Source organism: Periplaneta americana, chromosome 15 (assembly GCF_040183065.1).
Source record: "Periplaneta americana isolate PAMFEO1 chromosome 15, P.americana_PAMFEO1_priV1, whole genome shotgun sequence".
Classification (NCBI taxonomy): Eukaryota; Metazoa; Arthropoda; class Insecta; order Blattodea; family Blattidae; genus Periplaneta; species Periplaneta americana.
Window position 1 is genome coordinate 153,418,780 of NC_091131.1, and position 13,414 is coordinate 153,432,193.

The 13,414-nt window shown below is 36.2% G+C and overlaps 2 protein-coding genes across 2 annotated transcripts in view; one reads left to right on the top strand and one right to left on the bottom strand.

Annotated features, from left to right (window-relative positions):
• Window positions 1-4,817, bottom strand: part of Dtd (D-aminoacyl-tRNA deacylase) — a 29,054-nt gene extending 24,237 nt beyond the window's left edge. Inside the window, exons 1-2 of the mRNA XM_069848383.1 lie at window positions 4,374-4,817; window positions 4,211-4,301 (exon numbers count right to left, since the gene is read on the bottom strand). Of these exons, the coding sequence (XP_069704484.1) occupies window positions 4,211-4,301; window positions 4,374-4,416 (134 nt within the window). The 5' untranslated portion in view covers window positions 4,417-4,817. The remainder of the gene's footprint in view (window positions 1-4,210; window positions 4,302-4,373) is intronic.
• Window positions 4,818-5,097: 280 nt separating this feature from the next.
• LOC138715457 (probable methyltransferase TARBP1) overlaps window positions 5,098-13,414 on the top strand; it is an 85,631-nt gene continuing 77,314 nt past the window's right edge. Inside the window, exons 1-2 of the mRNA XM_069848377.1 lie at window positions 5,098-8,145; window positions 12,822-12,991. Coding sequence (XP_069704478.1) covers window positions 5,245-8,145; window positions 12,822-12,991 — 3,071 coding nt within the window. The 5' untranslated portion in view covers window positions 5,098-5,244. The remainder of the gene's footprint in view (window positions 8,146-12,821; window positions 12,992-13,414) is intronic.

A 13,414-nucleotide genomic window follows, 5' to 3' on the forward strand; every position in this document is an offset into this window, starting at 1 on the left:
AAGTAACTGGAGGGAAGGTGTTATATGGTCAAATTTACGAGTATTGCAGATGAATCGTATGCACACATTATGAACGTTTTGTAGTCTCTCAGCTAAGAGTGAACTTACATTAGTTAGCAAGGAATCGCAATAATCAAAATGGGGCATTACAAGCGTCTGAATAAGATTCTTTTTTTGACTATGTGGTAGAAATTCTTTCATATGGAACAAGGAGTGAAGATGAGAAAATATTTTTTTGCAAATGTGTGTTACTTGAGTGTTCCAATTTAGATCGCTATCCATAAAAATGCCAAGATTTTTAACTGTTGCACTGTATTTAACAATAATCCCATTCAATATTATATGTGGTATAGTACTACTATCAAGAGTGCTTCGTAGACGATTATGTCCCATTACGATTGCTTGCGATTTCTCTGGATTTAACCTTAATCCAAATTTGTGTGCCCACAGTGAAATCGAATTCAAATTTTCGTTTATTTTGTTTACTGCGTCACTAGTCTCGTCAGAGTGGAAGTGCAAATAAATTTGCTAGTCGTCAGCATACATATGGTATCTGCAGTGTTTTATCATATTAGTTACGTCATTAATATAGATCATGAAGAGTAAAGGTCCGAGAACTGATCCTTGTTGAATCCCAGATTTCACGACACACCATTTTGAAGAATAATCGCATGCAATGACACATTGTTGACGTTCTCGAAGGTAGGATTCAAACCAAGTAACAGAACTTTCAGAAAGATTCAGAAGTCTTAATTTACATAATAGAAGGTCCGTGTCAACTGTATCAAATGCTGAAGTCAAGTAATGTCAGTAATGTTAATTTACGTTCATTTGTGGCTTCGGACATAAAAATTGCTATATGAGATGAATCTGGATCGTATTTGTATGATTTGCTATATAACTCAATTTCGATAAAAAGTGTAGAGAGAACCTTTTTATTCTCATAGCATGAGATGTGTGTGATACTGATAGCTTTTCTCCACTTGTAGCAAAACATTTGGAACTGCTTCTGAAGCATGATGCATAATCTTTTATACCTGTATAAGCTGCCACAACAAATTTCTTTAATAAACCATCTTTAATTAAAGACAAAAGATGTTTCCAGAAGTGCAAGCGAGGTCTGATCACCTCATGTGAAAAGTACTAGCCTCCATAGACGTTTGAAGTCACTCCTCCTCCACAGTAGCGGCTGGTGGTCAAAATAATGAGTGTGCTACAATCTCTATATCGGCCTACTGTATACACTTATATGTATTTATATTAATTTGAGACTCGCCTAGTGACGAAATACTGTATGAAGTCCATACGACGTTCCTTCCTACTGCAGAACTTGTCAATTGCCCTGGTGTTAAACCCCTCCATCTTGGACATCATACTCTTTTCTATTGACAGTATTGCAAGAGCAGTGAGGCGATCCTGGGACATAGTGTTCCTTAAAAACTTTTTTATGCGTTTAAAGAAAGAAAAACATCTTCCTGGCTCAGCAGTGGTCATTGGCGTTGTAACCAAAATATTTAACAACTTCGTTACTTCACAGAATGGATCCTGTGAATTGTTGGAGGCTATGTTATGTATTGTAACAATTGAACAGCTCCATCTATATTTCGGAAGTCAGGTCTTCCATAAAGAACTCCAAGTTGTGTCTTTAACATTCTTTTGTTCAGTACAGTATAGCTGTTGACAGCAACTTCAAGTTCGCGTTCAGGAAAATTATGCGAAAAATTGTCAAAAAATTTGCTGTTTAACAATTTTGTTGCGTCTAGGTAGGTTAAAGACTGGAACAATAAGCAGTTTCCTGAATTATACTGTCACATAATTCCTTGGCTTCTATTTTCTAGACTGACTGATTCAGGAGGAACCTCAAAAACCAGATAGATGGCAGCAGTGGTTGGACACTTGAATTACCAAACACATTGTACATAGTTCCGACTTCTTCCACAAACAAGCATTCTTTCGTTATGCTTTACTTTTGTAATCTCCAAGCTGTGTTGTGCTGAAGCTGACTACAGCACTTCCCCGCGTAAAAATAGCCAATCAGAGCAGTGATTTCAGCTTCGCACATGCACATTAATTGTCTACATTCTCATGTAGAGTTTTGAGTAGCACAACGAACCCCCTGAGGCACCAAAGAGCGAAGAGCGAAGACTAAACACTCTATAACGCGTCATGAACATAACCATGGGAAATTGTCAAATGGCAGATCAAATATTATGGTATTGCAAATACATTATTTGAGCAAAAATTATCATTGTGCTGTAGCACTGTAGCACATAGGGACGGGCCGCCCCTGCTCCTCCACCTCCATCAATTTCGGAAATGGAATCGATTGTCTGAGGTGAATTTGACAAAAGCATATCTAGTTTCGTAAGAAATCCACAACCGAAATCGGCTGCCATTATCGAGATTGATAAGTTCCTGCAAGAACCAATGTTGCTGTGGAAGGAAAATCCCTTGTTTGGTGGTCAAAAAGTGGGTAAGTGATTGGTAAAGAAGTGCGTAGTAGTGACTTCTACTCCATGTGAGAGAATTATCTCGAAAGCACAGCAGACTGCCAAAGAGAAAAGAAACCGTCTGACGGGGAAACATGTTTTTCAGATATTGTTTTTAAACACAAATTTGAGGGAGTAAACAATTATTAAGTACAGTAATGCAAATAGTATACAAGTGTAAATACATCAATAAAATTAAAAAGTGTAAAAAGTGCAAAGTGATTTTAGAGCAACATAACAAATATAGCCTACACCCATTTTTTTTTTCCAGATCATTGAAATGTGCGTCCTGCACCATGGCGTCGCGGTCTAAGGCATTCTGCCTAGGACTCACGTTACAGAATGCGCACTGGTACAAGTCCTCATGGGGGAAGAAATTTTCTCATGAAATTTCGGCCAGTGTATGGGACCAATGCTCACCCAGCATCGTGATGCACTTGGGGAGCTATGATAGGTAGTGAAATCCGGTTGCAAATGCCAGCTATAACAGCTGGGGGGGATCATCATGCTAACCACACGATACCTCCATTCTGGTTGGATGATCGTTCACCTCTGCTTCGGCATGTGAGTGTGAGGCCAGCAGCCGGCTGGTCGGTCTAGGTCCTTCACGGGCTGTAGTGCCAGGGAAAAAAAAATTGAAATGTGCAGTCTCTGAAGGTCTTGCTTGCCAGAAATGGATTTCAGTGCTCATGAGTTTAAATTCAAGCAATGTTAGTGACAAACAGGTGAGTTTTGTTCTAAGCATACCAGGTAGTACTGTCCATACAGATTGTTTTTTCTCTCATGAAGAGTATAAGTTGACACATGTTCGAAACAAGAGCACGACACATTTAATCAAATCTGAACTGCAAATTGGAGTCGACTTCAACTACCACATTCATGCAGGGATTTTTTACAATTTGTTAAAAACAATGAAAAACTATTACTCAACGCAAAATCTGTCTCAAAATATTCTTCTTCTAAGCCTAATTACCAAAATTACCGGAACAAGCCACTAGACCTAGATCTTTGACTGTTTGATGATGATTACCAAAATGTAGAATAAAGTTACTTTCACTAAATAAACTGAACAATTTCTCAATTTTCTAGGCCTATGTGATATTTTCTCAATTCCTGTCTCTCCCGTATTTTTTTTTTAAAAGCTTGTCAACCCTAGTTGTGAGCGAGTCATGAGTAACAAACGAATGTGTTGCCTTGTCCTCCCAAAAGAAGGAAGTGAGATGTGATGAACAAGGAGTGAGCGGAAAGCTGCTCCAGAGTGGGAGTTCATTCGAAACGACTCGCTCATGAGTGACCCATTACTATTAGGGGCCTATATAACTAAAAGGAGAACCTCAATATTAGCTGCTGCTGTTACCGGTTCCCCTACTGTGCACTCTCTCTCATTAGGCCTACTATTGCTGTTCTTTAACACCTCCCTTCATGTAAAAATACTGGACGAATCTCAGAAGCAGCAGATAGGCTATTCTAATTCTCCCTACCTTTATGTTGTGGTGGCTTTTGTGATTTAGTTAGTGAATAAAAGTGCCTTCTTTAATGTTAAGTTATAAAGAGAATTCTGTGCTGTAAAGGTGGTATATAAGCCTAATGACGATGTAAATGTATTAATGATTTATAATGACATCCCCATACTGATCATTTAATGAGTCCGTGAAGTCTAATATTCCAGTATTTAAATTTATAGAATTTAAATACTGTACCTCCAACTGTGTTAAACTTACATGTATTCCATGTCCTTTATTGTGTCATCTTTCGAAATACCAATTAAAACGCACAGACCTCTTCCAATGGAAGAAACCACTTCATCTCCAACTGCAAATAAAAGATGCGTTAACGACACATAAACTTTATTAAAAATGTAGTTGTATCATGAAAATATCTTACCGGTTACACTTGCTTGCATTACTCTTTGTATAACCGCCTTCATTTCATAAACGTCAAAAATACTAAACTATGTGGTTATAAAAGACGGTTATCACATCACACCAACCAACATGCAGCGACACTGAATTTAATTAACAAGATTTTTGGAAGAGTGACATTACTTTCCTCCATCCACAATGAAAGCAACAATGAAGCTACTCTAGTCCTACAAACCAATGGTACAAAAATCGCGAGCCGATCGCGGATATAGTATGCAGATTAGGCAACATTAAATAGAGAAAGGCACGTTTGTCTCAAGTCACTACGCACCCCATATGACGGTAACCCTGATCACGTCAGGGGTAGTAATTCATTCATTCGTTCATTTCCCGTGTGAACCGTCTCGCTCCATTCTCTATCTAATTATTGAATAGAATTTATATGAATTATTACTACTAAAAATTTAGTAGCTAAACACCAGAAACCATATTTGGGAAATTTCTGACGTTAATAACTACCGGTACAGCTGTCAATGATTTATTATAATAAGTTATTGTAGGCCTGCACCTTCAATTTGTGACATACCGATAACTTATCACAACACATACGAGATATACATACAATCAATAGTCATCATAAAATTATTTATTTTGTGTTATTTCCAATCTTTACCGAGTAGCGGAATGTAGTGGAATTTTGTCAGACTTGTAGCGAGATACCATATTTTATGGTTGGCCACCCTGCAATTATGCTCGCCGTGTGAAATGTAGTTGAGTGTTTTTTGTAGGCACGTGGTGGTTGTCAAAAATGTAAACATGTAGAAAGAAACTTTAGTTTTAATTTTTGTTTCACATCTTATGCTAATAATGTGATAATAGTATATGAAGTCATTATGGCTAATATTTTAACCGAAAGTGATGTTTGTAGAACAGAAGTAATGGATTTTCTAGATTTCATTGGCAGAGACAAAGTTGAAAGTATTATTTTAGATATGATACAGCTGTTGACAGAGAAAGAAACAAACTATAATAGAAGGTTATGGAAAATATTGAACTCGATGCTGAAATTTAAGTGTGAAGTGGGAGATGACATTGTGAAATATGACGTGGTGGATTATAAACAAGTCGTTCATCTGTGTTTGAATGAAATAAAACAAGAAGAACATTCCAAAGACTTACATTTTTCGATCCTTTGTAGTGCCCTTTATCATTCGTTACTGTTGTTACAAAATGACGTATTTAAAAGTTATGTAACTAACATATTAACAGAGTGTGTAGAAGATTTGTCATTATTTGTACCTAGGCCTAAAGTGGTTGATGAAAATAAATCTCTCACCAGAAGGTCTACTGTACCAGAAGTGAATTTAAGGATTTTAGAAACTGTAGTTGATGTTTTACTTAAAAGAAACGTAACACATCCACATGAACTTGAAACCTTTAACACTAACGATGTCATGAATACAGTAATATTAAATCTCCTGACGTATGGTGTAGAACACATAGCAGGCAAGACAGCATTGGCTGTTCTTCGAAAGTGGCTCATGTTTACAAATGACGATCATTTAATTAAAAGTATATGGACTAATATAATAACGAATTTCAATAACAAAGCCATTGACCTGTCCAATACATTCCAAACACTATGTATTCTTATCGAATTTTGTTTGTCTTATGGTTCAAAAAACATCCAAATTGGAGTTAGTATTGTAGAGGATAATTACTTCTGGAATATCTTGCAGCAGGGTCTTACACATTCGGATCCTTTAGTCAGAAAACAGGCATTATACCTTATGAAAAGAACATGTGATGGTATTTGCCAGAACAAAATTGCAGTGAATGTTCTCTGTCGTAGTGCAGTCTTCAAATGGAATCCAGCAGACTCAAATAGAATTTGGGAACAATTGTTTTTGGTTATGGAAACACTGGAAGAGAAGCAAGTGCATTTAATCAAACCAGTTTTACATGTGATTGATAACCTTTCTGATATGTGCTTGGGACCAGATGGGAATAACGTGTCTTTGCATGTATCGTGGTTGATCTGTGTATTTCATAAAGTTATAAACCATGATAATATGTCTGTTGTAAAATGGGGTATTTTAAATTTTATTCGAGTGTATACAAGAAGAGGGCTACATACTGTAAGTCACGAAAGCAGTGTAATTCAGGATTTTTTGGGACCATTCATGAATGCTATCAATAACTCTGCTCTGTATAGTAGAACGTCTGAGGACACAATGTTGACAGAAATAGGAGAAGCTCTGAAAGATTTATTTGAGCACATTATACTAGAATTTACCCATGAAGATTGTTGTATATTCTTTCGTTGTGTATTGAATGCAATCAGTAGGATTTCATGGGCTCCTGTTCCATTGTTCAATGTTACACATGCATTATCAAGTGCTCCTCCAGTCTGTGTATGGAGCAAAGAGGAACTTACCATACTGAAGGATTTCATTTCTCAAGCTCTAGGCTGTCAATATGTGTTCATTCGCGGAGCAATTCAGTGTATGCTGTTGAATGCAGCCATTAATTTTGCAGATACTAATTCCATCGACATTCATGTTGTTGCTGATTTTCTGGGAAGTTTAAGAAGTGAAGAATCTTTAAAAAGAGGAACAGTATCTTGGTTTAACACTGTAGAGTGGCTAAAGAAGTTCGTTAAAAGGGATGATGCAATCAGATTTGTTATTGTGACGCTTCCAGCTTCAGATATTGGAACAGAAAGAGTTCAGCTCAGCACGAAAACAGTGGCACGAATAATAATACTTCTGTGCGACTCTGATAAACTGTTGTGCAATACTGGAGATGGGTCCTTTACTCTGACTACATATTTACAGTCTCTTCTGTCCTGTTTTCAGGACTGTGAAAAGAGACTATATGCTAGTCAAACAACTCAGGAGTACAGTCTGGAGTTGATTTCCTGCTTGCTTACTGAAAGTCACGCATTATGTCACGACAGAACAGGGGATGTGGTGAGAAAAACAATAACAGGCTATGTGAATTCGATGTTGGATCAAATTTTCGTATATTTTCACAGAAGAATGTTTTCAATTACACATTTGCAAGATTTTCATGTTGCAGATATTCACTTAACAGCACTCAGTTCATTCATTGCTGAGGCCAGTAACTTGCCCAATATGAAATCAAGTATTATGAAATTACAAGATTCAGTAATGGAACTGCTCGAAACGCCCAACACTCCACCAATGTGCAAGTATTTCTGTATGAAAATATTATCGCATATATCATGTTCCTTGCGAAAGTGCTGTCAGTGTACATGTGGTAAAACTGAGGTTTGTGTAATTTATGAGAAACAGTGTGTATTAATTAGTAAAATAATAAAGAATGGAAGGTTAAATGTGCCACCTTCAAAACAGCAAGCAGAATTGAAACTTACACGGGACTTGCAAACCCTTTGGGGAAAGTTGACTTCTGAATATCTGGAGGCAGGCTGGTCGGTGGTAGCAGATTTCTTGCATGCCTGCCATAGTGCCGAATCTAAAGTTTTATCTATAAGAAATGTGAATGAAATTCTTAGTGACGTCATACAGTGTGTAGAAATCGGAGGTAGAAATGTCTTGGTGCCTTTAATGAATGTGTTAGAGAAGATAATTTTCAGGTGCCTGACAACTGAAAATACTGATACAGTTGTGAAACTCATTAACACATGTTGGAATATGATATTTGAATTTCGCAAGACCGAATTATTTTGGACATCCATCGAGGCCTTCATACAAATGTTGTTTCATCCATCCATGATGACCTCTGCCAAGTGTCATGATTATCTCCTTGAGGTAAGTTGCATTCTATCGGTAGCACCTGAAAATACAGTTAGGAATATAAATACAAACAATACTTCCTTTAAGTTATTTCGTTGTATTTTTTTTTTTTTTTCCATTTTGTATTCATTTTATTCTAGCGAAATCGAAGGTAAAACAAGAAATACTTGAATGTGTAAAATTTTCAAAAGATTGAAGTGGAGAGAGATTTCATTGCTGCCTATGGAAGAATGTTGTTGTTTGCTAATGCTCTGAATTTTAGATTTCTTCCATTTTCCACTTACAAGGAGAGGAAACGCTCTGTAGGGGAGAGTCGGGTAGTATCGGACATCGGGTAATATCGGACAGTGAGTTTCTTTCATCTACCACACGATGATAGTACCTGATTGACATGGTTACGTTTCTGTGATGTCGCATAGAGAAACGTAACCATGTCATTCAGGTACTACCATATGGTGGTAGATGAAAGAAACGCACTGTCCGATATTACCCGATGTCCGATACTACCCACTCTCCCCTATATCACCGAATGAAATAAGATTGTGTGAGATGAAAGTACAAGAAGTACTGTTTAAAGTCATACCTGGTATGGGTGGCCAATGACCGCTCGTTTTGGAAATATTGGCTGTTGTTTGTGACATACTTCCATTAGGTGCCTAATAGGGAAGGATTAGACTGTGTAACGGCGTAGCTCATGTGGTTGGATGCTGAGTTGTTATCCAGGCAACCTGAGTTCGAGTCTTAACTGGTCCTATATTTTTTTCTTTTAATAATGATTAATAGTATGATCACAGTAATCTATTTACATATATATCATATTTCTCAATGTATTGAACCCTTCATCATATTTTAAACAAATTACTAATTAACTAACATTGTATTGTAAAGGATAAACAAGGAAATATTGCTCACGTAGCCAGGTCACTGGTGTCTGTACTGTTTCTATTCCACTTCATTTTGTACATGTTTCATTATGATAAATATCATAAAAGACACAAAACATACACATTTCCAGCACCATGCACAGCAAATGAAAGAAGATTGTCCACAGTCACACACATTTTTCCGCACTTCGCTGCGAAACGGACATCTTTCACATTCACAAACACTTCTCGTTCATTTATTAATTTTGATGCATACCACGCATATTTCAACATGGCTTTGAATATAGGAGCTGAAAACTGAAAGTGAATTAAGGAGTGAATTTTGAGGAAATTCTCCCGTGAAGCAATTTGTCGTCCAGTTTGTAAAAGGAAAGAGCTATTTTGCAAATATTTGATAAAAATCTTCACCTGTATAAAAAAATAAACATCACAGGACTGGCATAATCCAGTACATTTGGGTGAAATCACTTTAAGGTTGCACGTTATTTCATTTTCTTCATTTGTAAATATTTCATCATACAAAGAAGGATTTACCTGCCCTTCCCACGAGTCCAGAATTAGAAGAAATGGCTACTCTTTCACATATGTCTTTCTTACTTTCTCCAGGTATTGCTTATGGAGTTGAGATGCCAGCTTTCCTGATGAACGTGTTACACATATATTTCCGAGTTTAGAAGTGAGTTCATCTACTTGACGTTGCACTCTTGGGCCAAATTGTCCTTTTGGTTATAATAATAATAATAATAATAATAATAATAATAATAATAATAATAATAATATATCAAGTTTTAAAAAATGAGAAGGCATTAGGATTCGAACTGGGGTTGCCTGGATGACAACTCAGCATCCAACCATATGAGCTATGCTGTTACACAGTCTAATGCTTCCCTATTAGGCACCTAATGTAAGTATGTCACAAACAATAGCCAATATTTCCAAAACGAGGGGTCATTGATCACCCATACCAGGTATGATTTTAAACAGTACGTCTTGTACTTTCATCTCACACAATCTCATTTAATTCGGTGATATACAGAGCGTGTCCTCTCCTTGTTAGTGTCCCAATAGTACCTTGTTAGTGTCCCAATAGTACCTTGTTACCTAGCTGGGTTGGTATTGCATGTAGTCTATCCTTGAATTTAGGTTATTGCTTGACACAGTAGTAGAAATTCTCCGTTCATGTAGGCTAGTATCTGGCTGTTTGCAGTTGGTGCATTGGGGTGAGGTTTAGATGTTCAATCTGTGAAATTGTGCAGCTAAGCAATCATGTTTTCAGTAGCCTAGTTGATCAAAATAATGCTACAGCTGTTATTCTTAAATTATTCGTTTTGTTTTGTTTTAATTAGGCCTATAGATATATTTCACTTGTTGTTTGGAAGAAGGATATATGTCATGTACTTATTTAATTTGGTGTCCTTCTTTGCTGAAATATCTGCTTGTTCATATCAATGTGGGATGGTATCCATTGTAAATTTATTTGTTTTCTATGATTCTGTAGTATTTTCAAAGAATTATGTATTTTACTTTTTATACTGTCACATCCCAGCTTGTAATGCTGATCTTGATGCCTTTGATGTATTTATGTATGAAATTGAAGAGTTGTTTTAAATTTGTATTAATGGCTTCAATTTTTGGGCCCAAGGTCAAATATAATAGCTGAAATTTTTGGAATCATGTCGTACACCAGCATTTCAAGATTTGTCTATAAGTGGTTCATCTATATATGCAGCCAGTCTTGTTTTGGGTTCCAGGTATGAATTAATATTTTAATGGGTCGAAATTATTTTTAGTTGTAATTGTTCTAACTAGCTGGTATTCACTGTTAATATAAATTTGAGATATGGGTCACGTTAGAAGAAGTACATTTTCAATGTCTGTAGATGTTTTTAAGTTATACGAGGGCTATTCATAAAGTAACTTCCATCTTAATATATAGAGCACACAGTAAATGGCATAGTGATGCTGCCTTTGCAGTGAATGTTGTGTGATTCAGTTCACGTGACATAAACTTATATTTAAACCTGTAACAGATTTAAATTTAAAAGAACATTAAATTTTAGGCTGCTCATATGAATATTCTACAATAATTATCTTCATGATTACCTTTAGGAAAGACATGAATAATGAAGCTAGAATAGCTGAAACATATAGCCTAAGTGATGATGAACTTCCTCCTGTAAGTACTGAAAAAAATTGTAAGAATTATTGAATTTCATAGCAAACTCTAACAAATATGAATCTCTAATGTGAACGGGGAGTTTATGAAGTGCCTTGTTGTAGCAGCTGATGAAATATGCCCTGAGAAAGTAAATATATTTAAAATTTTTTAATCTTTCTAACAATTAGAATAGAAGAAATGGAGTTCAATATTGAAAGCCAATCAGAAATTAAAATAAAAAATTTCTTTGTGGTTTTTGTTTGCATTAGAAGAACACACTGATTTTAACAAAACTGCATAATTAATCGTATTTATTAGGGAAGTTGTTTAACATCCATGAAGAATTGTTGGCTCTTATGATACTCATACAAGCCTGACAATTTTCAACTAGCCTAGCTTCTCAGACTTCCACTGACATTTTATGAACCAAGTAGACAAATTGTTAACAAGCAGAAAAATGCCATCCATTTTTATGCGAGCTTGAATGACATTGGATAATATTCTATTTAAATAGGGCTGAACAAGTAAGTATTTTCAGTTTCAGTGCTCCCGAGTTGCCAACTGTAGTTGAAGAGAATAATTTTGTTATTTCTTTTGTTTAGTGTTTATTACAATGAGATGAAGTCCTCCCAGTTAAAAAAAAATTAAAATATTCATTTGTACTCACAGTTTTCCTCCATGATATATATGGACAGAAATTGTGATCTATTAAAGATATGAGTTTTCCCATTGATGCAGATACAGCCAGCGTTTTTGCCAAGTGTCCTTGAGTAAAAATTCAGTCAGTGAGCATTTGTTGCCAGTGCAGCTGAGAAAGGTACCGCCCAAATACACGTCACATCAGCAATCTGCCAATCACAGTTGTCAGTCCTATTGTCTACTAACTGCATCAAAGGCAGGACACTCGAACTTTGTGTTTCGGGGTGTGTCCTTGAGTACACTGTCCAGTCAGTGGCATCTGTTGCCACTTCGGCTGAGAGTGGTGCCACCTCCTAAACAGATGTGACGTCAGCAATCTTTCACAGTTGTCAGCTTTCTCGTCCACAGACTGTGGCAAAGATAAGATACTCGCTCTCAACGTTCCCATTACTTATTTCACATGCCAGAAACAGTGGATTTGGTTGTACAAATACCTAGGCCTACGTGATAGTGATGTGATTAGTTTTGTTTTTCTTCTTGGCTTTTAGTCCTCAGGGCTGTCCAAGAGAGTGATTGTGATAGAAATTAATAAATTAAAGACGTTTTAAGCCATGCATATATTATTACTGATGCAAGTACCAAGTGGATATGGACATAATTATTATATCAAATACCGTTGCATGATGATACTATTGTCGTACCTTTTACAAACTTGTGGTCCTCGCTGGCTACCTGAAATCCACCACTGTCGCAGAAAGATTACCTTACCTTGTGTTTGTTTGTAAGCAAAGAAGTACATGACGGGGTTTCTCCATTTCCCTTATGTCCAGGGCTGTACTAAAGTCACTTTCAATAACAGAATTGTTAATTTTTTCGTAAATCATGTCTTTTAAACTTGGCTATACTTTTACCTTTTTGAAATAAAATTAATTGTCCATTTTATGTTACTAATTCTGAACAATGCAGGATATGTTATTGCACATATTGACAATTCTCTTCTTTTTCCCCAGTACTCGAGCAAAATCTTCGCACATGGTGATACAGTATCAGGTTTACCTAATATATTGATCACACATCTGCAGAAAATTGTGAAAATGTCAACACTGGACATCTTGGAGCCATTCACACCTATCTTGGTTGAAGCCTTAACATTTGGACCAGTACATCGAAGAGATCAAAGGTAACATGCATGCAGTCATGTACATGTGCGCACATATGTTTAATATTGATTGGTATATTTTGAAACTTTATAGTTTTCTTATAAGCATGTGAAACTTACCACATTTCCCGAGACTACCAACTCTTCCACTTGTATCAGACGGTGTATAGCATTATTAATGTAGTGGCTTGCCACACTAGTGTCACAATTGTAAATTGCATATAATTATTTACATTTTTGACATAATTGATTTCTATGCCTGAATAATCTCCTCTACTAACTTGCTGTCTGTCTCATCTGTCTGAAAGTGTTGAGGAATTTGGAAAAAAAAAAGGATTGCCTATTTTGTATTCATCTGGTGATTTCAGTGAAGCCAAAAAAAAAAAAAATCAAGCATTATAGTTACAGTGCCGTGAAAGTGTTTTTACTTTTAAGGAAAATTCG